The sequence below is a fragment of the Myotis nattereri genome (genome assembly GCF_964212035.1).
Source record: "Myotis nattereri genome assembly, chromosome: 2".
NCBI lineage: Eukaryota > Metazoa > Chordata > Mammalia > Chiroptera > Vespertilionidae > Myotis > Myotis nattereri.
Window position 1 is genome coordinate 123,818,639 of NC_138076.1, and position 25,001 is coordinate 123,843,639.

The 25,001-nt window shown below is 42.6% G+C and overlaps 1 protein-coding gene across 1 annotated transcript in view; it reads right to left on the reverse strand.

Annotated features, from left to right (window-relative positions):
- Positions 1 to 10,902: 10,902 nt before the first annotated feature.
- The window catches only part of LOC308513851 (maestro heat-like repeat-containing protein family member 1), a gene marked incomplete at both ends in the record, with an annotated part of 66,127 nt that continues 52,028 nt past the window's right edge, over positions 10,903 to 25,001 (reverse strand). Inside the window, 5 exons of the mRNA XM_081083951.1 lie at positions 10,903 to 11,174; positions 17,145 to 17,210; positions 19,402 to 19,507; positions 20,386 to 20,508; positions 21,087 to 21,245. Of these exons, the coding sequence (XP_080940077.1) occupies positions 10,903 to 11,174; positions 17,145 to 17,210; positions 19,402 to 19,507; positions 20,386 to 20,508; positions 21,087 to 21,245 (726 nt within the window). The remainder of the gene's footprint in view (positions 11,175 to 17,144; positions 17,211 to 19,401; positions 19,508 to 20,385; positions 20,509 to 21,086; positions 21,246 to 25,001) is intronic.

Here is a 25,001-nt window from a genome sequence, read left to right on the forward strand (position 1 = left end):
AACAGGACCAGGAGGCCAGCTCTTCCTCAGAGGCCTCACCTTTTCAAAGGGGAGAGCTGATGTAACTGGGAGTCCAGCCTCACCTCCACCCAGGGTCCCCTCAGGTAACACCTGGGACTCTACAGCCACCCCTGCCAGGGACCTGATACTCTGGCTGTGGTCCCACAGTCACCAAGTCTCCAGCCACCCCTGGCACAGGTTCCTGTGAGTTCTGAACACGGTCCCCACTGATCAGCCCAACGCTTTAGTCCAGGGCACTGCAACCACGTGAGCAGCAGACACGTGAGCAGCACGCTCCTGTCCAAGGAGCATCAGCCCCGTGAGCAACCTGCTCAGGTCTAAGAGCATCAGCTTCCTGTGGCCTGCCCCTGTCCAAGGAGCAGCAGCTGTGTGAGTGGACCGCTCCCCTGTCCATGGAGCAGCAACCACGCGAGCAGCTGACCTGTCCAAGGGGCAGCAGCCGCACGAGCAGCCTTTCCAATCTGAGGAACAGCAGCTGTGTGAGCAGCCCGTCCCCATTCAAGGAGCAGCAGTTCTGCGAGCACCCTGTCCCCACTCGAGGTGCAGCAGCATCCCACCTCGGTCTGAGGAGCAGCAGCCACACGATCAGACTGCCCACGTTCGAGGAGCGGCAGCCCTGCGCAGCACACACTGGTCCGAGGAACGGAGCCACACACAGCCTGCACCTGTCCGATGAGCTGCAGCTGGGTGAGTAGCCCGTTCCTGTCCAACGAGGAGCAGCCACGCATGCAGCTCACTCCCATCCAAAGAGCAGCAGCCGAGCAAGTAGCCCACCCCGATCCGAGGAGCAGCAGACTTGCAATCAACCAGTCCAACTCCAAGGAGCAGTAGCACCACAAGCATCCCACCACATCAGAGGAACAACAGCAGTGTGCAGCCAGCCCCCATTCAAGGAACAGCAGCCACATGAGCAGTCCGCCCCACTTCAAGGAGTAGCAGTTGGGTGTGTAGCCCGCCCCCATCCAAGGATCAGCAGCCTCGTGATCAGCACACCCTCTGTCTGAGGAACAGCAGGTGTGTGAGAAGCCTCTCCCCAACAGCCAGAGGAGCCACCACAGCTGTGAACAGCACCCACCAGAGAAGCTGCTGCCAACTGAGGAGCAGCTGCTACCACACCTGCCTGAGGAGCAACCGCAGACTGAGGAGCCACTGCCACCCAAGGAGCAGCCCCTGAAGGACTCAACATTAAAATTTGTTGGTGAGATCAAACATGGGTAGACAAAGAAACCCCCAAAAGGAAAGAAAAGGAGGACTCAACAGAAAAGCAGCTAAGTGAAACAAGGGATGCAACATGTCAGAAAAAGAATTCAGATTAAGGGTCCTAGAGTGCATTAACCGGATGGAGGAAAAAATCAACAACTTATGCAAGAATCAAGAAGAAACGGATGAAAAAAAAATCAACAACTTATGTAAGAATCAAAAAGAAATGGATGAAAAAAATCAATAACTTATGTAAGAAGCAAGAAGAAATGAAGAGTGATATAGCTGCAATAAAAAAACACCATTGAAAGTTTCAACAGTAGACTAGGAGAAGCAGAGGACCAAATTAGCGAATTAGAAGACAGGGAAGCAAAACACACACAAACTGAACTGCAATTGGAGAAAAAAATTAAAAGACAGGAGGAGATCCTAAGGGAGTGATGGGACAACATGAAACGAAACAACATACAAATAATAGGGGTGCCAGAACAACAGAAAGAGGAACAAGAGTTAGACAACCTATTTGAAGAAATAATATCAGAAAACGTCCCTGAGATGGGAAAGAAAAAAGTCACACAAGCACAGAGAGTCCCAAACAAGATGAACCCGAAAAGACCCACGCCAAGACACAGCATAATTACCATGGCCAATGTTTTTAGGAAAAAGAGAGAATCTTAAAGGCTGCAAGAGAGAAACGGAAAGTTACATACAGGGATCTCCCATTAGATTATGAAATGATTTCTCAACAGAAACACATCAGGCCAGAAAAGAATGGACGGAAATTTACAAAGTGATGCAAAGCAAACGACTGAATCCAAGAATACTCTATCCAGCAAGGCTATCATTCAAAATTGAAGGGGAAATAAGAAGCCTCACAGACAAAATAGGCTAAGGGAGTTCATCACCAAGTCAGCAATGCAAGAAATGCTAAAGGGACTGGTGTAAAAAGAAGAAATAAAAAGGTAAGAAAGAACACAGGCACAAAAAATAGAAATGGCTACAAACAAGTACATTTCAATAATACCTTTAAATGTAAATGGACTAAGTGCTCCAATCAAAAGACATCGAGTGGCTGAATGGATAAAAAAAAACATGACCCATATATTTGCTGTCTACAACAGACACACCTCAGAATAAGGGACTCACACAGACTAAAAGTGAAGGGATGAAAAAATATCTTTCAAGCAAATGGAAATTAAAAAAAAAATAGCTGGGGTAGCAATACTTATATTGGACAAAATAGACCTCAAAGTGAAGGCCATAACACGAGATAAGGAAGGCCACTTCATAATACTAAAGGGATTGATACAACAAGAAGATATAACCCTGATAAACACATATACACGCAATGCAGGAGCACCCAAATACATAAAAAAAAACCTCCTGGAAGATATCAAGGGAGACACCGACAACAAAACAACCATAGTAGGGGACTTTAATACACCACTGACATCACTGGATAAATCCTCTAGACAAAAATCAGCAAAGACACAGCAATCCTAAATGACTCACTAAATCAGATGGACTTAATTGACATCTTCAGAACATTTCACACCAAAGCCACAGAATATACGTTCTTCTCAAGTGCACATGGGACATTTTCAAAAATAGACCACATACTGGGTCACAAGAAAAGTCTTCCCAAATTCAAGAAGATTGAAATCATACCAAGCATCTTCTCAGACCACAATGGCATAATATTAGAAAAAAACTACAATAAAAACATTCCCAAACACTCAAACACTTGGAAGCTGAATAGCATGTTATTAAATATTGATTGGGTTACCAATGAGATCAAAGAAGAAATTAAAAACATCCTGGAAACTAATGACAATGAAAACACAACAATCCAAAACCTTTGGGACACAATGAAAGCAGTCCTGAGAGAAAAGTTTATAGCTCTACAGGCCAAACTCAAAAAAAAAAAAAAAAAAAAAAAGAAAGAAAGAAAGAAAGAAAAAATGGTAGTAATCATCTAACTCTACATCTCAAAGAATTGGAAAGAGAACAACAAGAAAAGCCCAGAGTGAGCAGAAGGGAGGAAATAATAAACATTAGAGCAGAAATAAATGACATAGAGAACAAAAAAACAATACAGAAAATCAATGAAACAAAGAGCTGGTTCTTTGAAAGGATACACAAGATTAATGAACCTCTAGCCAGGCTCATCAAGAAGCAAAGAGAGAGAACCCAAATAAACAAAATCAGAAATTATAGAGGTGAAATACAAGAGACCCCACAGAAATATAAATGATTGTTAAAAATTACTATGGACAACGCTACTCCAACAAACAAGACTACCTGGAAGAAATGGACATATTCCTAGAAAAATACAAGATTCCAAAACTCAATCAGGAAGAATCTAAAAATCTCAACAGGCCAATAACTATGGAAGTAATTGAAGGAGTCATCAAAAAGCTTCCAGCAAACAAAAGCCCAGGGCCAGACGCCTTCACAGGGGAGTTTTACCAAACATTCAAGGAAGAAATAAAACCTATCCTCCTCAGACTATTCCAAAGAATTCAAGAGGAAAGAACACTTCCAAGCTCATTCTATGAAGCCAGCATCACCCTAATACCAAAACCAGACAAAGACAACACAATGAAAGAGAATTACAGGCCAAAATCCCTCATGAATATAGACGCCAAAAACCTCAACAGAATCTTAGCAAATCAGACCCAGCAGTACATCAGAAAGATCATACACCATGACCAAGTAGGATTTATCCCAGGGATACAAGGATGGTACAATATTTGCAAATCGATAAACGTGATATATCACATAAACAAATTGAGTGATAAAAACCACATAGTCATATCAATTCATGCAGAAAAAGCATTTGACAAAATCCAACACCCATTTTTGATAAAAACTCTCATCAAGGTGGGAATAGAAGGATCATACCTCAACATAGTAAAAGCCATATATGACAGACCACAGCCAACATCATAATCAATGGGCAAAAACTAACACCATTTCCCCTAAGAATAGGAACAAAACAGGGATGCCAACTCTCACCACTCCTGTCCGGCCTTGTACTGGAAGTATTAGCCATTGCAATTAGACAAGAAGAAATAAAAGGCATCCAAATTGGAAAAGAAGAAGTAAAACTGTCCTTATTCGCAGATGACATGATATGATACATAAAAACCCTAAGGACTCCATCAGAAACCTATTAGACTTAATAAATGAACTCGGCAATGTAGCAGGATACAAAATTAACGCCAAGAAATCTATGGCACTTCTATACACCAATAGTGAACTCACAGAAAGAGAGACTAAAAAAGCAATCCCATTTACCATCGCACCAAAAAAATTAAGGTACCTAGTAATAAACTTTACTAAAGAGGTAAAAGACCTCCACTCAGAAAACTACAGGATGTTGAAAACAGAGGTAGAGGAAGACATAAACAGATGGAAGAACATACCATGTTCATGGATTGGTAGAATCAACATCATTAAAATGTCCATACTACCCAAAGCAATCTATAAATTCAACGCACTTCCCATTAAAATACCAACGGCATATTTCACAGACCTAGAAGGAACTCTCCAAAAATTCAACTGGAATAAAAAAAGACCCTGAATAGCTGCAGCGATTTTGAGAAAGAAAAACAAAGTAGGTGGGATCTCAATACCTGATAGCAAGCTGTACTACAACGCCACTGTTCTCAAAACTGCCTGGTATTGATTGGCACAAGAACAGACATATAGATCAATGGAATAGAATAGAGAGCCCAGAAATCGACCCAAACCAATATGCTCAATTAATATTTGACAAAGGAGGCAAGAACATACAAGGGAGTCAAGACACTCTCTTCAGTAAATGGTGTTGGGAAAATTGGACAGATACATGCAGAAAAATGAAACTAGACCACCAACTTACACCATACACAAAAATAAACTCAAAATGGATAAAGGACTTAAATGTAAGACGGGAAACCATAAAAATACTAGAGGAATCCAAAGGCAACAAAATCTCAGACATATGCCAAAGCAATTTCTTCACCAATACAGCTCCTAGGGCATTGGAAACTAAAGAGAAAATAAACAAATGGGACTACATCAAAATAAAAAGCTTTTGCACGGCAAAAGAAACCATCAACAAAACAATAAGACAGCCCCTGCATGGGAGAACATATTGGCCAATGTTATCACTGATAAGGGTTTAATCTCCAACATTTATAAGGAACTCATACAACTTAACAAAAGGAAGACAAAAAATCCAATCAGAAAATGGGCAAAGGACCTAAATAGACACTTTTCAAAAGAGGACATTTAGAAAGCCAAGAGACATATGACAACAGGCTCAAAGTCACTACTTATCTGAGAGATGCAAATCAAAACAACAGTGAGGTACCATCTCATACCTGTCAGACTGGCTATCATCAACAAATCAACAAATGACAAGTGCTGGAGAGGATGTGGAGAAAAAGGAACACTTGTGCACTGCTGGTGGGAATGCAGACTGGTGCAGCCACTGTGGAAGACAGTATGGAGTGTCCTCAAAAAGTTAAAAATGGAACTCCCATTTGACCCAATGATCCCACTTCTAGGAATATATCCCAAGAAACCAGAAATACCAATCAGAAAAGATATATGCACCCCTATGTTCATAGCAGCACAATTCACCATAGCTAAGCTCTGGAAATAGCCTGAGTGCCCATCAGCAGATGAATGGATTAGAAAACTGTGGTACATCTACACTATGGAATACTATGCTGCTGTAAAAAAGAAGGAACTCTTACCATTTGCAACAGCATGGATGGAACTGGAGAGCATTATGCTAATTGAAATAAGCCAGTCAATGAAAGAAAAATACCACATGATATCACTCATTTATGGATAATTAAGACCATTATAAACTGATGAGCAAAAATAAATACAGAGGCAGAGCAACATCGAGCAGACTGTCAAACTACAGCGGGAAGTCCGGGGAGGGTTGGGGTGGGTGGGTAAGAGATCAACCGAAGGACTTGTATGCAAGCACATAAGCATAACCAATGGACACAAGACACTGGGGGGTATGGGAGTCTAGAGGAAGGTCATGGGGAGAAAAAAAAAGGAGACATATATAATACTCTTTGTAATACTTTAAGCAATAAAACAATTTTTAAAAAAAGAAATATTCAAAGTGATGAAAAGGAAGAATCTACAACCAAGATTACTCTACCCAGCAAAGCTATCATGTAGAATTGAAGGTCAGATAAAGAGCCTCACAGACAAGAAAAAACTAAAGAACTTCACCACCACCAAACCAGGATTATATGAAATGCTGAAGTGTATTCTTTATGAAGAGTAGGAAGAAGATGATGAACAGAATAAACTGGTGAATATAATAGAAGCAGGGGCACAGAAAAGGAGTGGACTGACAATTCTCGGGGGGAAGGGGGTTTGAGGGGTGGAGGAAGAGATCGGACAGAAATCATACACCTATGGATGAGTACAGTGGTGGGGGGCAAAAGCATGGGGTGGGGTGGGAACCAGGTGGAGGGGAGCTATGAGGGGAAAAAAGAGGAACATCTGTAATAATCTGAACAATAAATATTTATTTAAAAAAGAAGCAAAAAAGGGCCCATATTTTTCTTAATGGTTAGAGCCTTGGCCCATGGACCAGAAGGGTCCGAGTTTGATTCCCGGTCAAGGACATATATTTGGGTTTCAGGCGTCACCAACCTAAGTTGGGACCTGTGCAGCAGGCAACTGGTCCATGTATCTCTCATATCAATGTTTCTCTCTTGTGGCCCCTCCCTCCCTTCTACACTATCTAAAAATCAATGGGGAGATAGCCATTTTGGCTCTTTGGATAGAGCATTGGCTTGTAGACCTAAGGGTCCCAGATTTGATTCTGGGTCAGGGCACTTGCCCAGGTTGTGGGTGTGGGTTGTGGGAGGCATGCAGGAGGCAGCCAATCAATGATCCTCTCTCATCATTGCTGTTTCTCTCTCTCTTTCCCTCTCCCTGCCTCTCTAAAATCAATAAAAATATATTTATTTAGCCCTAGCTGGTTTGGCTCAGTGCATAGAGGGTTGGCCTGTGGACTGAAGCGTCTCAGATTTGATTGTGGTAAAAGGCACATGTCTGGGGTTCATATTCAAAAATATGTATATATTTACTTTTTAAAAAAATCAATGTGAAAATAATATCCTCGGGTGAGGATTAACCAAAAAATAAATAAATAAATAAATAAATAAATAAATAAATAAATAAATAAAAGAGGTTAGAGGGGCTTATAATCGAGATGGCAGCACAGGAAACACGGTACTCGCATCCTCCCACAACCACATCAAAATTATAACTAAACTACAAGACAATCATCATTCAGAATTATGCAAGAAAAAACTGGAAGGATATACATCAACATGGTAACATATCCACATGGTGCAGTATTCACACCTAGTAGTACATATACTATTCTGGACATTTCATATAAATGAAATTTTGCAATATGTGTTCTTTTGTTTCTGGCTTCTTTCATGGAACACACATTTTCAAGGTCCATCATTATTGTAGTATGTATTAGTACTTCCTTATTATGGTTGAATAGTATTTCATTATATATACATACTACACTTAGGTTACTCTTTCATCACTTGATGTGGTTTTGGTTGTTGCCACAGTTTGGCTCTTGGGGTTAGCGCTTCTATGAATATTTAATACAATTCTTGGCACTTCTATAAAAAATCAATTGACTATAAATGTTATGGACCAATGTTCGTGATTGTAAGACCACCAACTCCAATTAAGTCTTAAGCAGCAAGTGAGGATTTATTGAAAGCTGGCCAGCGACTGCCGTAGGAGTGTTTTCCTACGACTGCGCCTACCCTGGTTCTGGGCCAGCCTTTTATTCCCCAAAACCATACAACGGTTGGCTAAACACACACAAAGTTACCTGGGATACATTAATCAACACTGCCCCGTTACCAAGGTATTCATTAATCAACTTGCCCAGTTGCTCTAGCTACTAATATCAACTGGCCCCGTTTCTCTAGCTACTAATATCAACTTGCCCCGTTGCCCCGACTACTAATATTAACTTGCCCTGTTGCCCCAACTACTAATATTAACTTGTCCTGTACCCTAGACCCTCGATCACAGTTGGTTCCATTTCCCCACTACAAGAGGGGCTTAACTGTAACATAAATATAAGGTTCAAATTTTTTTAATTTATTTATTTGAGAAGGAGAGAAATATCAAATTGTTGTTCCATTTATTTATGCATTCATTGATTGATTCTTGTATGTGTCCTGATGAGGAATCGAAGCCACAACCTGTGGCTTATTAGGGCAATGCTCTAAACAACTGAGATACCCAACCAGGAGCCAGGAGGGGGGGGGGCCCTCCCCTTCCTCTCCCCCCCCCCCCCCACCACCATCACCTTTCCCCCAGGACACTACTGGCCCAACCTATTGTTAAACAGACAGCAACCAGCAGCCCGCAGGTCCTGATCACCCAATCAGGTCTGGGCTGTAGGCTGACATGGGAAATTGGGGGTGGGTGGCAGCAACCAACTTCCCAAGGTACCTGAGCTGGGGGCTTCGACCTCTCACAGGCAGGGTGAGAGGGACAGAGGTGTGGTGAGAATGCGGGGTGTAGGCCAAACTTGCTCTCACTCCCTTTGCTACCCTCCCCAGGATGCCAGGGTTCACGCACTGGGGAAGCCCCTGCACTAAGGTGCCTGGTGCCTGCTCCACACCCATGAGGCCTCTTCTGGGTGAGCCAGGACTCAAGCGCCGGGACCACTGGGGCCCGTCGGGCTCCCTGTGGGTTCATGCAGGAGCTGGTCTATGAGGCCGGCCAGGAGAGCGTGTGCTGCCTTCCCAGCTTCTGTGTGGCACCGCTGGCAGCCTAGAGGCCCACGCTGTGCCCTGGCCTGCGGTGTCCAGCTGCACTCAGCGCATCTCCACGTGGGGACTCGGGCACTGTGACTCAGCAGAGGGGGACGCGTGAGGGCCCAGGAGGCCCAGGTGCAGCCCATGGCCCACAGGTCACCTGGGACCCGTCCTTCCATGCCAGACACTTGTGCTTCAATCTCTGGCCAGGTCTAAGGACCGCACGCATGCAAGAATTTCTTGCACCGGGCCTCTACTTAAAGAATGAATGTGTGATCATGATACTCTGTTAGGTTTTTTTGAAGCAACTTTATCTTTTACAGATATATACTGAAGTGTTTATGAATGAAATTATATGAGACCTAGGATTTGCTTCAAAATAGTAAGAAAGGGGGGAACAGGATGGAGTATGTGTGACACATGATTGATCCTGAGTTAATAAATGGTGAGATTTGGTGATGAATACAAAAGGCTTACTATGCTATTCTCTTGACTTCTGCATATGTGTAAAATTTTCCACAAAAGAAAATTTTCCTAAAAATGTACTTCATAGGTTTGTAATGAGTATTATAAGAAAATGAATAGAATGTTTATCACCATGGCTTACAGTCCCCATTGTTTTCTATTGTTATACTAGAGGCCTGATTCACAAAATCCATGCAAGGGGCTCGTCCCTGCTGCCACTGTGGCTGCCTCTGCCTCAGCCCCTGCCACTGCGGCTTTGTCCAGAAGGTCACCTGGAAGGACATCTGGTCTAACTGGCATATGACACTTTTATTATTATAGATTTTCTTTCAATTAATCACACCTAGAGGAAGTACATTATTTAGACCGTGAGCCATGGCCCACATGACTTTGTCTACCTAGTAGAAATTTATTAAAACTTCAAGTTTAGAATTAGGAAATGCCAACCTATCATGCAACAGCAATCAACAATTTCAAAAGCCTCCCTACCACTTCTAGTAAATAGGATTGTCTTCTTATCACCTTGTAGAAATATTTGAGATCATTAAATCATTATTTTTCAGTCATTTATCATGAGTAGGTTCTGAGGGTGCAAATATTAACACAGTGGACCCTTGACTGATTGAATGTATTTCAAGTGCCAAATGAATTCAATAAAAAGTGCTAAGCAACTATTATTGATACATAACTCAGTAATCATTAACTCCCCTCCTAAAAGCTTTTTGATGTGCTTTTTGAGTGAGAGTTAGAGTTATTGCTGCTCCACTGTATGTAACCCGAAGCACGCCTTTTATGCTTTAACCTGAAATCTGAATACACCCGTGGAAATGTGTCAAACATGTGAATTTCCTGCAACCTGTACAGAGGTGGGGGAAAGACTGAAAACTAGGTGCCCTGTGATTCTACCACCCTGCTCCTCCCTTTTGCCATTTGAAACTTTACCTGAAGGTAGAAGGAACTGCTTCCAGAGCTGTTGCTGCCACTCAGGTTTACCCCCTAACCCCCAAACTAGGATGGAAGCCATTTTGTTTAGGATGAAAAAATAACGTTTATTTACAAATGTATATACTGATAGCTCACAGTACCCTAGGGGAGATAAAGAACAAGGACTATACTATCTCTTCTAAGATCAAAACTACCTATTTGGGGTTAAACCAAAGTTGCCCATCCAGTTGGAGAAAAGGTGGGAGAGACCACGGCAGAGTCCAGCACTGACTCTGAATAAACAACTGGAAAAGGCTTCAGCCACCGGCTCTAAATGTTCACAGTGGCTCAGGAGCAACTTGTTTCGGATTCAATTCAGTTTCCTCAGGGGGACTTTCAGACTCTGGTGCTTGTGACTGTGTTGACTTTTCTAAGTTGCCTACTAGAAGGGGAGTATTTTTTACCCTCCCTTGCACCAGCTGCACAGTAAATTTAGAGGGCCTAGGAGCCAATTCCTGGGCCGATCAGTATCATTATCTCCTTCCCGTCTGACAGTCTTAAATAGGTGCCTCTTTCTTTTTTGGGCTTTCCTGGCACATAATCCGAAGAAGCGAGTACTTATAATGGAAGTGGAGCTGTCCTCGGGATTAACATATTCCTCAATATTTTGAAGAAGAGTAGTCACCAGATTCTGGATAGATTCCACAGGATCATTCCTCATACTCTCTAGAGCTGAAACCAGAAAGGAAGTCAACTCAGATTCTCAATCTCCAAAAACTGTTTACCCAAACTCCATTGTTTTCCACCCCACTTGTCACATTATGACTTCATTTAGAATACTTTTTTGTCATTGTAAAAGTGCTATTGTTTGATTATAGAAAATGTTTAAATACAAATTGTTTTTTAAAAAGGAAAGGAAGAAAAAGCACTCAACCCAGCAAAATATATATATTTTCATACCTGTCCTTGCAGTATTTCTTTAATATCTAACATAGACACTTTGTTTTACAAAAATAGGATTAACATTTTTCTCCCCATAAAATATTTCCCCATATAACTTAATATCCAATCACATGATTCTATCATAATTTCTTTGATGAACACCTTATTAGTAAACACTAAGGCTGCTTGCAATTTTTCACTGTTATAAACAATGATCAACAACTCTTAATTGAGATTTACAGTACTATCATCATGCACTGTGCTATAAACAAAGACTATATATCCCATCCTCCCTTGCAGCTAGGTGTGGTCATATAACTAAGTTCTGACCAAGTGGGTGTAAGGGAAAGTGGCATATGCAACTTCCTAGAGATATAGTAGTGAATAAGAAAGACAGATTCCCCACAGTCAAGAACATTCTAGCCCAGCCGGTATAGCTCAGTAGTTTAGCATCAACTTATGAATCTGGAGGTCACGGTTCGATTCCTGGTCAGGGCACCTACCCGGGTTTCAGGTTCAATCCCCAGTGTGGGGCATGCAGGAGGCAGCCGATCAATGATTCTCATCATTGATGTTTCTATCTCTCTCTCCCTCTCCCTTCCCCTTCCTCTCTGAAATCAATACAAAGAGATATTTTTAAAAATAGAACTTAATATTCTAGTGGAGAAAAAAAAGTAAACATAAATTAAGTGCAAAGAAGGAAATTTAACAGTATGATGAGAACACCTAACTGGGAAGGACCCCTTTAGATAGGCCAGTCAGGAAATGCCTCTCTGAGAAGGTGACATTTGAGCTGGGATGCAAAGAATGGGAGCCAGCCTCCAAGGCAGTCCCATGAAGATCAAGGGCAGAAAATGTCCCAGTGGAGTCAGGGATCGCGTCATCCTGCAGAAAATAGCCAGTGTGAGCTGCCCCTTCTAGTGAGGGGGACATGATGTAGGCTAAGGGTAGAGAGAAGTCAGAAGACATACTTTTCAGGGCCTGTGACCCAGGGTAAGGGACCAAACTTTGACCCAAAGAGCAGTGGAGAGCCACTGAAGGGGTTTAAGCAAAGGCGTGCCATGATCCAGTGTACATGTTTCAAGGAGATCCTGGCTGCTGCATGGAGAGTAGTGTAGAGAGAGGAACCGCATGTCAGGAGCTGACAAAGTGGTCCAGTTAAGGAATAGGGGTGCATAGTTCAGAGTTGAGTGGGAACAGAGGGATGGAGACAGGAAATTACTTACTAGTATTGCAAAGGAGAAAAGGGACAGGAAGAATGTGGGCTCAACAAATGTAAAAGCCAACCAGGCCATCAAAGTCTACAGCTTCACGTTGATCTCATTTAGAATAGAAAAAAAGAGAGTTGGGCTTGCACTATATAGAAAAATATACAATCCTTTAAAGAACCACTTCTCAACCACAGGTTTGCTCAGAACTACGTATGGGTGGAAGTGTAATTAGAAGTATTTGTGGGAAGCTGATATAGGGTTAAGCCTCGGACTGACCTGTGGGTAAAGTCACAAACAATTCCCAGCTTAGAGGGCACAGTCCTCTTAGCATAATTAGGCTTGACCTTATAACACTCTCTAGATCTTATCTGGGAAGCTAAGGGGCTGAGGAAGTGCAGGAAGTGTAACCATGGTCAAAACAAGTGAAACTCACAAGAACTGTGTAACTATGGTAACCACTACCTTGTTTACCTCTCACTATAAAAAGCTTGGTGAGACCTGAGCACAGTGGAAGTCCTTCTCCTTGAGTTGGACTTGCTCGCCTGGCCCCCAATATTCCCAAATTATCTCTTGTCTTTTCTATTTCATTTGTTGTGCGGCTCCTCTTCCAGACCCGAACCCTGAACCACGCAGGACGTGGAGGGAAACACGACAAGTATTTTCCTTTGGAAAAATGTCCTCCTATCTAGGTATTTGGGCATCTTTCTAGGAGGCTGGGTGGGAAGAGGAAGGCAAGGGGAATTCAATGATACACATAGGAGTCCAACATTTCCATTCTGGATATACTTTCCCTGAAATTGAACTATGGTAGCTGGAATAGGTGTCTACTATTTAGTAGAGACCTCAACTGTAAAACGTAAGAGAAGGCAGCCAGCATACAAAATGTCAGAGCCAGAAATAAAGCCAGGGTCAAGCCCTCAGAGGGCAGATGCTACCAGCTGATGGTTAATGTGCTAGCAGTAGCATGGTTTCTCTCTGGGAAGCAACAAATACAGTCCCTTAGCTACAAAGATACTCCCTACCTGCCCTCCCACTACCACCCCTCCCCTGGCCTAGAAGCCTGAGTCAGTTCAACACGGATGTTTTGTGGGACATCTATATGCCCAGCAAAGCTCAGTGCTTCCCATGTTTTGTGTTCAATCTTCAAAACAATGTTCAAGATCAGCACTATTATCCTCATGATGCCAATGGAGAAACTGAGGCACCCCAAGTTCACATGGCTCATTATCAAGAGATCTAGTATGTGACAGTGGTCTGAGTAATGCAGACTTTGTGGAAGAAAGTACCCTTAGAAGTCATTTACCATTTTACTCTCTGGACAAAGAGCTGTAAAGACAAGGACTTGTCTCTCTCCAGTTGTCTGCTAGGTATTTCCTCTTAGACACGATTCCAGCACTACTTCACAAACAGCATCCCTCAAATATTACCTCACAGCAGGCACCAGGAAACTTTAACTGGGCTCAAACAAGAGGGCAAAGCCCCTGAGGATAGGCATCTGCAAAACAGCAAGCCTGTGGCATTCATGCCAGGACTTTCAGACAAACACATAACACTCTCAACTACAAAAGGGCTGAGACATAGGAACAGGAGCTAGAAAAGCAAACATTCTCTTCATCTTGTCTCTACATCAAGGAAGGAAACTGTGGTATGAAAAATAGTGAAGAATAAGTAATTCAAAAATCCTTTCCATTTGGTCCTGGAATGAATTATACCACTCACCATTGATCACAAGCAACCTAAACTCTTCCCAGTGTCCATTAGCAGAGTTAAGAACTGTGTTCCATGCTGCACCCTACACTCAAGTAAAACCCTAAATCTTTACCATGGCTAAAGGCCGCATCAACATGACCCCACTGCTGTTCTCTGATCTCATCACCTCCTGCCCGTCCTTTTGCTCACTCCATGCCATCACATTGCTCTTCTTGTTCTTCCTTGAACATGCCAAGTGCTTATCCCTCAAAGAGTCATAGGGTTCACTCCCTCATTTCCTCCGGCTGTCTTCTTAAATGTCCCATAGCGGAGGGGTACCCCGGACCCCACTCCGGCCCTTCTTACCCCTTGCCTTATGGAGATAGTGACCTCCACAGTGCTTATCTAACATCTACGTATTTGTTGAGGGGGTATTCCTCCCTTCCCGACTAGAATGTAAACTGCATGAAGGATAGGTTATCAGTTTTGTTCACTGCAGTATCTCATGCTTAGAATAGGACATAGTATACAGTAGGTTTTCAATAATTAATAAATGTAATTACTAGAGAACAATGGCAGGGAGTCAGCAGAAGTATATCCTATATAAAACATAGGTGTGGCTCTTCAGGGACTGAAGGGAGCAAAGGGTTTTGAAAGGTGAGGTAAAACTTTCTCTTCTGATGGACATTGGGAATAGCAGCTCCTCTTTCTCCACACTACCAACTTCCATTCCCTACCTCTTTTTTAGGACTTTGGTAAGATTAAAAATAATGGAGACCTGGCCAACATGGCTCAGTAGTTCAGCATAGACTCATGAACCAGGGGGTTACTGTTCGATTCCTGGTCAGGCCACATGCCTGGTTGTGAGCTCAATCCTCAGTAGAGGGCGTGCAGGAGGCAGCCGATTGATAATTCTCATCATTGATGTTTCTATCTCCCTCTCCCTCTCTCTCTCTCCCTCTCTCTTCCTCTTTCTGAAATAAAAAACAACAACAACAGCAAACCACATATCTTTTAAAAAAGAAAAGGTGACCATGAATTGCTACTTGCTGAAATTAGAGTATGGGAACCTGGTTACTATATTACTAGAGGCCCAGTGAAAGAAAATTCATGCACTGGATGAGGCTCCTCTCACAGTCCAGGAGCCCTCAGGTGTGGGAGGTGACCCGGCAATCAGGGGCAGGCAACACCCCATCACACCTCTGCTGCTGCCCCTGCCGGCAGCATAAGCATCGGCTAGCCCTAATTCTTAGTCTCAGGCTGGACCTGGGCAGCTGGGGGGCTGAGTGGAGTGGGAGTCTCCGGAAGCAGGCAAGTGGAGCAGCTGTGCCCACTGGGGGCAGGCTCGGCCTTGCTGCGTACCTGCCGCCCTGGGGGGGGCTGAGGGGACTGGGCACCGCCATCTTGTGGCTGTGGGTGCGGCCATCTTTGAGGGCGGGGCAGTCAATTAGCATATTCCCTCCTTATTGGCTGTGGACACTGCCATATTTGCGCTGGAATAAGGGTCAATTAGCATATTTCCTCTTTATTAGATAGATTCTCTATATTTTTAAATAACATTTTAAAAAATCTTAAAACAGCCACAGGAAAAGGAGAGATTACCTACAATGGAAAAAAAAACTAGAATAGTAGGCTTCTAGTTAGCAACAAAGAAAGCCAGGAAATAATAGCACAATGTCTTCAAAATGCTGAGAGAAATTAATTGTTGGTGTAGAATTTTAAAACTAGTAAAGCTATCTTGCAAGGATGAGGGTAAGAAGAAATTCTTACAAACAAAATCTAAGACAGTATATTATCAAGATATCAGCACTAAAATGCAATAACTTAATCAATAAAAATATTAATAAAAAGTGTGCAAAAAAAAGATACCAGCACTAGCCCTGGCCAGGTGGCTCAGTTGGTTGGAGTGTCATTCCCTACACCAAAAGGTTGCAGGTTCCATCCCCTATAGGGCACGTACAGGAGGCAACCGATGGATCTCTCTCTCTCTCTCTCTCTCTCTCTCTCTCTCTCTCTCCTACTCTCCCTTCTCAAGGCAATAAACATATCTTCCAGTGAGGATTTTTGAAAAAGATACCAGTACTAAAGAAACTTCTAAAAGGATGGAGAAAAATGACCCCTGAGGGATGGTCAGAGATATAAAAAGGAATGGTGAGCATATAACACTTTGTAAATCTATAGTTTGTATAAAATAACAATAATCATAGCATATAAATTATGATTTTACAAAAGGAACTAAAATATTGGGTAATAAAAGTCTGTAATTGGGAAAGGCGGTGATTGAAATTCATGTCAACATAGTAGGAAAGATTAAAATGTTGTACTTTAAACTCGGTTAAGTTCAACATGCATAATAAAAGTCTACTTTTTAGTACCTAGTCTGGAGTAAGAATTACACTTGCATATAAGGAGGCATATATAAGAATGTTCATGGTAGCATTGTTTGAATAGCAAAAAAATTGAAATAACTTAAATATTAATATATCAAGGGCTCTATAAGTATAAATTAATTTTAAAATATTTTAAGGCAGTAAAAAAGAACACAAAACTGCATGTTCTTCGGGGGAAAAGTAACCATGTCTGCCTTACACACCTCTGCAGGGTCAGCCCAGAGCACAGGACAGAGGGGCAGTGACAAGAACGTGTTGTTAGCAGAGCTTTTATCTAACTGGTATGATGATAAATAATCTTATCTTTCTCTTACTTCTCTTCACTTAAACTTTTAGATATAACATTCATACTGGTAAGAGTAAACTTTTAAAATAATGGCATATGTACATCAGGAATTGCCCCTTCCTAATTTCTATCTTGCCCCATCCCCTTATGTAACCCAGAACCCAGGTGCGAGGCCCAGACTCACCATTTCGTAACAGCTGCACATCATCCTCATGTATGGAATGCAGGTTTATCTTCTTAGCTATTAATGCTAAAGACAGAACAGATGTAAAGTCTATCCAGAATTCCTTAGCCTTTGGGCCATCCCTTTCCCCAGGCTCGGTAGTGAACAAGGAAATTTATAAAATGATTTTAGCAAGGAATGTATGTAAGAGATGCCTTGCTGGCTACATGTCAGTGACCTAGTGAAAGAACAGCCCTCAGAGCAGCTGTGACCCAGCTGATAAGTGGAGCCTGCGCCAAGGATGTTAAACTTCATGGGGCTCCTACTCCAACAGAAGGATGGACAGGGGGCACTAGGCAATAATTTGCAAAAATAAAATATGGATGGGCAATAAACAGGACAAAATACATAACCTAGCTGTTGATTAAAAAAAAATAATAATAACCAAAACAACAAGCTTCTTTGTTTTCACCTAGGAAATTGGTAATGATTTTAAAAACTTATTACCTAGTGTTGCCAAATGTTTGGCGAAATGGATACTCATATACATACTGGTGACAAGAGAAAATGAATCTAACTTTTTAGAGGGCAGTTCCAAATCCTTAAAATTCTGCATACCCTTTGGGTCCAGGAACTCTACTTGTGTGTGTGTGTGTGTGTGTGTGTGTGTGTGTGTGTTTTTGTTTTGTTTTGTTTTTTCTTTTCTTTTCTTCTTTTTTATTGCTTCAAGTATTACAAAGGATATTATACATGTGTCCATTTTATCCCCCCGCCCTAGACAGTCCCCTAGCCTCCCCTATTCCCCAGTGTCTTATGTCCATTGGTTATGCTTATATGCATGCATACAAGTCCTTTAGTTGATCTCTTACCCCCCTACCTCCTGCCCCCCAACCCTCCCCGGCCTTCCCAATGCAGTTTGACAATCTGTTTGAGGCAGCTCTGCCTCTGTATCTATTATTGTTCAAAAGTTTATAATGGTCTCTATTATCCATGAATGAGTGAGATCATGTGCTGTTTTTCCTTCACTGACTGGCTTATTTCACTTAGCATAATGCTCTCCAGTTCCATCCATGACGTTGCAAATGGGAAGAGTCAGGAACTCTACTTTTAAGCAATGTATCTTAACAAAATAATCATGATGACATGCAGAGATTTAACCACTATGTCCCTGTCTATAAAAACAAAAGATAACACAGTCTCAATATTCAAAAATAAGGACTGGTTTCATAAATCCATCTATACAATAAAATTAATATCATGTAGTCATTAAATAAAATGTTGATGAGTATGTAATGCATGTATTTGTGATAGAGCTATGTACCAAAGTTTACTTTTAAAAAGTTTGCCCTAACTTTTTGCTCCCAGGTTCCATTCTGGTCAAGGGCATGTACCTTGGTTGTGGGCACATCCCCAGTAGGGAGTGTGCAGGAGACAGCTGATCAATGTTTCTCTCTCATTTTTTTTCTAAATCTCTATCCCTCTCCCTTCCTCTCTGTAAAAAATCAATAAAAATATTTAAAATAATCAAATAAATGGAAGTTCTATAGTTCTGCTCCAGTGGGTCAGGGATTGAGCATCGGTCAAGGACCCAAGATATTATGGTTCAATTTCCAGTCAAGGCACCTACCTGGCTTGTGGGCTCAATATCCAGTAGGGGGAATGCAGGGGGCAGCCAATCAATGATTCTCTCTCTCCCTTCTTCTCTCTCTAAAATCAATTAAAAACATATATTTTTTAAAGTGCTATATATATGTGTGTGTGTGCATGTGCATGTGTGTGTGTGTGTGTGTGTGTGTGTGTAGCATATTTTTAAGAAAAATAATTCTATGGTGTTAGTAGTGGTTAAATCCAAATGATGTAAGTTCTGGCATTACTCATTGTCTTCTTTCAGCCAGTCTGAATATTTTATGCTTTCTAACATAAACACATACAGTTATAGTTTAAAACAAAAAATATTTTGAGAAATCCATGGGGTTCCAGTTGAAGCAACAGTTTTTTCCTTCCAAATGCATACATTTCTCTTCCTCACAAAGCAGCATGCTGACAAAGTGTGTAGATGCACACAGAGCCAGGACAAAGGCAGATAGCTTACTACTCCTCCCCAGGCTTTTCTAACACAAATTTTGGATTCTGACAGCATATCTCAAATCAGGTCAGAGCTAGGAAAGGATGTAACCAACTTCTTCATGCCATGGTTCTGGCTTAGCCCTTTAGTGAAAGGTCAAGGAGGGCTTTCCTGCTGGAGAGAAGGGAGGAATTGACAGGAGGGACCCCTTACCTATGAAATGGAGTGCAGCTGTCCGTAGGAAGGACTCGGAGCTCTTCAGGAAGCTGAAGCTCTGAAACAGTAACTCCCCCACTAATTGTCTTTTGCATGTATTCACCTGTGAAGTCAAAGAGGTGTAATGCTGACAAGGAGAGGGGGGCTGCTGGGAACTCTACTGAAGACCGTCTTGCAGCCTTGGCCCTCTCACCTTGTCCACAAGCAGCAGCATTTTCTGTCTTCAGTCCGCTTAAACGATGTGAACCTAGACACTCAGACACCCCCACCCCAGCAACAGTGCAGACTCAGCAGGAAGTTCATTAAGAGAATTTTGCCCCTAGGAACCAACATGATAAGGGAGAAAACAACTGATGTAGAGCCAGGAGACGCACGTTTGAATACTGGTCCTGACACTGGCCTCAGCTTTTTCATCTGAAGTGTTGAAATAAAACCTGCCGAACCTACCAGTGGCTCCAATGGGATAATGGATGTTAAAGTGTACACGGTAAAGTGCTCTATCTATGTAAAACATTCAAATTCATAATATTAGAATTAATCATTTAGTTCCTAACCTACTTGCGTAGCCCTTAAATGTTTACTTTTCAACAAGGATTCCTGCTCTATGGCCTGTTCTTGACTTCACTGAAGTCACTGAAGCTACAGACCGTTACCACCATAATTGTTGATATCAAGCCCTGAGGACTCCTGTCTATATCTCTTCCTCTAACCAGAAGGCTTCTATCCCATTGGCATCTATTAACCTTGCATGGTGTCCCTAGCCTCTGAGGCAGAGTTTGGGATGCTAAGAGGATCAAATATGGAGATCCAGGGACTGGCATCCCAAATGTGGGTTCTCAGAGTTTGCTGATGAGAAAGAATGAGAATCAAGGAAAGGAAAGAATGCATCTTCTGTCAGCCTTCTCCTCTTTGCCCACCAAGCCTGCCAGTGAGTCCATAGCATGCATATTGCAACCGGCTTCCTCAGAGACTCTCACTCACCAAATGGTTGCATGTTTCTTCCAACACCTGCATGTGATCACTGAGGGTGGTATGCTGAAACATCTGTGTGAAGGATGACCAGCCAATCACCTTAGTCCACTCAGTCAGGGCTGCTCCACAGGCCTATGGGATGGAGACAAGGAAATCCTAAGTCTCGCTCCTATAATTCTAGAGAGCCAGGCCTGACCATGAAACTAGCCCACAAGGGGTTTGGTTGGGATTAGTTGCTGGGATTAGGGGCCTTGATCGTGTGAAAAGATGTAAATAACTTCAGGGAGGAGTACCATATCTGTCTAAGACTGATGGCACCCAGTAGAGGGTAAAAGTGCTCAGATTCAGCCCAGAAGATGATACCAAAGAGGTGTAGAGCAGCGGTTCTCAACCTGTGGGTCGTGACCCCTTTGGCTGTCGAACGACCCTTTCACAGGAGTCGCCGAAGACCATCCTTCATATCAGATATTTATATTACGATTCATAACAGTAGCAACATTACAGTTATGTAGCAGCAACGAAAATAATTTTATGGTTGGGTCACAACATGAGGAACTGTATTTAAACGGCCAGAAGGTTGAGAACCACTGGTGTAGAGTGAATGTAGATCCCAGACCAGGCTCATGAAAGAGGACTAAAGGGAAGGGGCTGTGCTCTAGCAGGAAGGGGTTGTATCAGGCTGAGTTTGGCAGGACAGAGATCACCCATACCTTGACCACCTCTGTGTTGTCGTTCTCTAAGCTAAGCAGCAGCGGGACTAAAAAACTGTACAGATGTTTCTTGATGCCATATCCAGGCCTGAATTTGTTGACTCGATGTAGCATGTGCCCAAAGGCAGAGGTGGCTGTGATCCTCACCTGGTCCCTCTCCTGCCATGAAGAGCAAAACGGAGAATGAGGAAGCTATGGTTTCCCTCTGACCCTGCCTGGCTTGGCTTTCATACACCCACATTTCATTTTTCATGTCCAAAGGACGCTGCTTTTACATACTGGAAAGGCAACATGATTTGTGTAGCTGAGTAAATCTCTTAGCCCCCTAGAGCTAATAAGCCTCCTAGGGTTATGGCACTGTGCTAGGGAAACTAAGATTATAATTTCAGTTCTGCCCTGGATCATATCTACAACCTATCACTTTATTCTCTTCTGGGGATTTAGCTCAAGAATGCCAAATTTAAAAAAAATTTAATTGTCCCTGTTATGCTGTAATTGTTTAAATCTATATTAGCTTGTGTTAATTAGCAAGGATCACAAACAGCTAAACTTTATACACTTTCAAGAGTATAGTATATATTAACTGTACAAATATTTTTAAGCACCTATAATGAGCTAGGCACTTACTAAATAGCAGACATGATGGGACAAGACAGTTCCTCAATTTGTAGGATATGGAAAACAGATATTTTAACAAGTTGAATTATATTTTGCACAAAGCACATAATGGTTATACAGAGGGATGATTCAATGTTAGTATTTTAATTAAAAAAAAACCCAACAGGATCCAATACAGTGGTGGAGTAGGTGGAAGTTACACTCACCTCCTCCCAGGATCAAACCAGAAGTACAACTAAATTTTAGAACAATCAACCTAAGTAACCAATTGAAGTCCAGCTGAACAGAAGTCTTATGACCAAGGATTTACAGAAGCAGCCACTTGGAGACTGGTAGGATGGACTGAGGCTCAAAAAGAGGTGGCCCCACATGTGCAGCAGTAGAGAATCTGGAGAGATATTTCACCTAGGAAGTCCTCTGTCAGGAGCAACGGGCTCAACGCAACACAGGCTCCTCAGCCTGGAGCACCACAAAAGGAAGAGAAACCCACCTAATTCCTGGCTGTGAAAGTCATCAGAGATTCCATCTATTAGGGAGAGAAGGGAGTCTGCTGGAATCCCAGGAGCCCCCTTAAAAAGTCAGTGCAGAAAATGTTGTTTGCAGCCTCTCGCCATGGACTCCAGCACAGGGAAGGTGGCTCAGGGCAGACTGGAGTCATACAGGGAGAGACTGGGTTGTGTGGCTTCAGGGAGAGAGCTAAAGGGACAGCCAGCAAGGTCCTTGTGTTGAATCCCTCTCCCACCACAGTCCACAGATGCCATATTTCTTGGGTTGAGCATTCCCCTCCACAGGGCATCAGCCTGGTGGAATGTATTAGTACTCTCTCCCAAATACCTGTTTCCCTGCCCTGCCAAGCTCCCACCAGCCAGCCTGAGCTGGCAGTGCAGACTTCCTTGGCGGGATCTTTAGGATGTGTAGGCAGACAAACGGGATGTCAGATACTGAGTTCTGTGGCTTTAGGGTGAGGGTCATTTTCCCCCTCACATGCTGACTGGAGCCACCATTGCTGTGCAAAGCTCTCTATCCACATGACCAAATATTGGTCTGTTTTAGCCCTATAAACTCTGCTGGCCTCACCCTGATGACTCCCTTAAAAACCCACCCCACCACAAATGTCTGTAGGCCCAATGCAGGTGGCAGCTGGCAGCTGGCTTTGTTGTACCATGACACACTTGCTGAACGGCCTCAGAAGTAGTACTGGCTTCAGGTTTGTATATGTATCAACCTGGTGAATACCACTGGCCCTAACATGAGAACCTACTTCAATTTGCATATTGCCAGAGGCAATTCCAGTGATTTGGTCTAACAGGAAGCCAGCAGGAGAAGGCATATCTTGGAGTGCCTTGAGACTTCTGCTGACCCCTCCCATGGGTTTGGTGCTAGTGGAGCCTGGCCTTGGCATGCACTTTGGCTCCTCCCATATGCACCCCTGTCTTGCAGAGGCTTCCACAAAATGTGGATCTTTTGTAGCTCCTGACAGGTAGCCCAGGGCCAGTCACAGGCAGCATCTGATATTCACCAGCACCAGAGTCCCTCCCAAGAGGCCTCAGGACCTGGTGGCAGGCTTCAGACCACATTAGAGCACAACGCAATTAGCCCCACAAGTGGCACATTGAAAGGAAGATTTTGGCAGATACCAGACCCTGCTGGGGTGAATTCTACTTCATGGGATTAGTCCCTGCCCAGCAGCTCATACAGTGAGATCAGGGTCAATCCTCATATTCAGCCAGCCTGAAGGTAAACCCCACCCATGGATGCACCAACATCAATAAGGGTCAACTACAGCCCTGGCTAGTGTGCTACAGTAGGTTGGTTGTCTTCCTGTGCACTGAAAGATTGCCAGTTCAATTCTTGGTCAGGCCACATGCCCAGATTGTGGGCTCAACCACTTTAGGGAGCAGGCAGGAGGTAGCTGATCAATGTTGCTCTCATACTGATGTTTCTCTCTCTCTTTCTCCCTTCTTTTCTCTCTAAAAATAAATAAATATTCTTTTTCAAAAAGACCCTACTACAACAAGAGGGCTCACATAACACACTCCCGGAACACCTTGCTCTAGTGATCAGGGAGACAGCACTACCAAGCCCCGCTGGACACCTATGAAATAAATACCAAGATGGGGAGACACAGCAGATCTACCTAATACAATAAAGCAAATACAGAGAGGTAGCCAACGTGAGAATACAAGGAAACACGCCCCAAATATAATAAGAGACAAATCCCCAGGAAAAGAACTAAAAACAATTAAGGCAAGCAATCTACTAAATACAGAGTTCAAAACAATGGTTAAAAGGATGCTCCATAAACGCAGGGAAGAACGGATGAACTCAGTGAAAACAAGAAAAGATAGTAATAGAACACAGAAACTATAAAAAAGAACCAGTGAAAAATACAGAATACACTAGAAGGAACCAACTATAGACTAAATGAAGCAAAGGATTGAATTTGCAATTTGGAAGATAAGGTAGCATAGAATAGCAAATCAGAGCAGTGAAAAAAAAGAGAGAGAGAGAGAATTCTTGTTGTTGTTAATCTTCATCCGAGGATATTTTATCTAGTAATTTTTAGAGAGAGTTGGAAGGGACTGGGAGAGACAGAGGGAGAGAAACATTGATGTGAGAGAGACACATGGATTGGTTGCGTCCCGCACACTCCCCAACCAGGGCCAGGTATTGAACCTTTGACCAGAATTGACCCTGTGACCCTTCTGTCCATGGGCCTATGCTCTAAACACTCAGTGAACGAGCCAGGGCTAAAAGAGAATTTTAAAAAATGATAATGCCATAAGGGGCCTCTGGGACAACATCAAGTATACCAATGTCTGCATTATCGGGGGCACCACAAGGACCAGAAAGAAAGCAAGGGATTAAAAACCTATTTGAAGAAATAATGATGGAAAACTTTCCTAACTTTATGAAGGAAAAAGACACACAAGTCCAGGAAGTGCAGAGAGTCCTCTACAAGATAATCCCAAAGAGAACCACGCCAAGACACATCAAAATTATGATTTTAAAAAAACTCTCAGCAAAGAAGAAATAGAGAGAACATACCGTAACATAATAAAGGCCATCTATCACAAACATGCAACTAACATCAAACTCAACAGGGAAAAACTAAAAGATCAGAAACAAGACAGAGATGTCCATTTCCACCACTCTTAGGCAACATAGTTCTGCAATGAGACAAGAAGAAGAAATAAAAGGCATCAAAACTGGAAAGAAATAAAACTGTCATTATTTGCATATGACATGATACTGTATATTGAGAACACTAAAGATTCCAACAAAATAGACTACTAG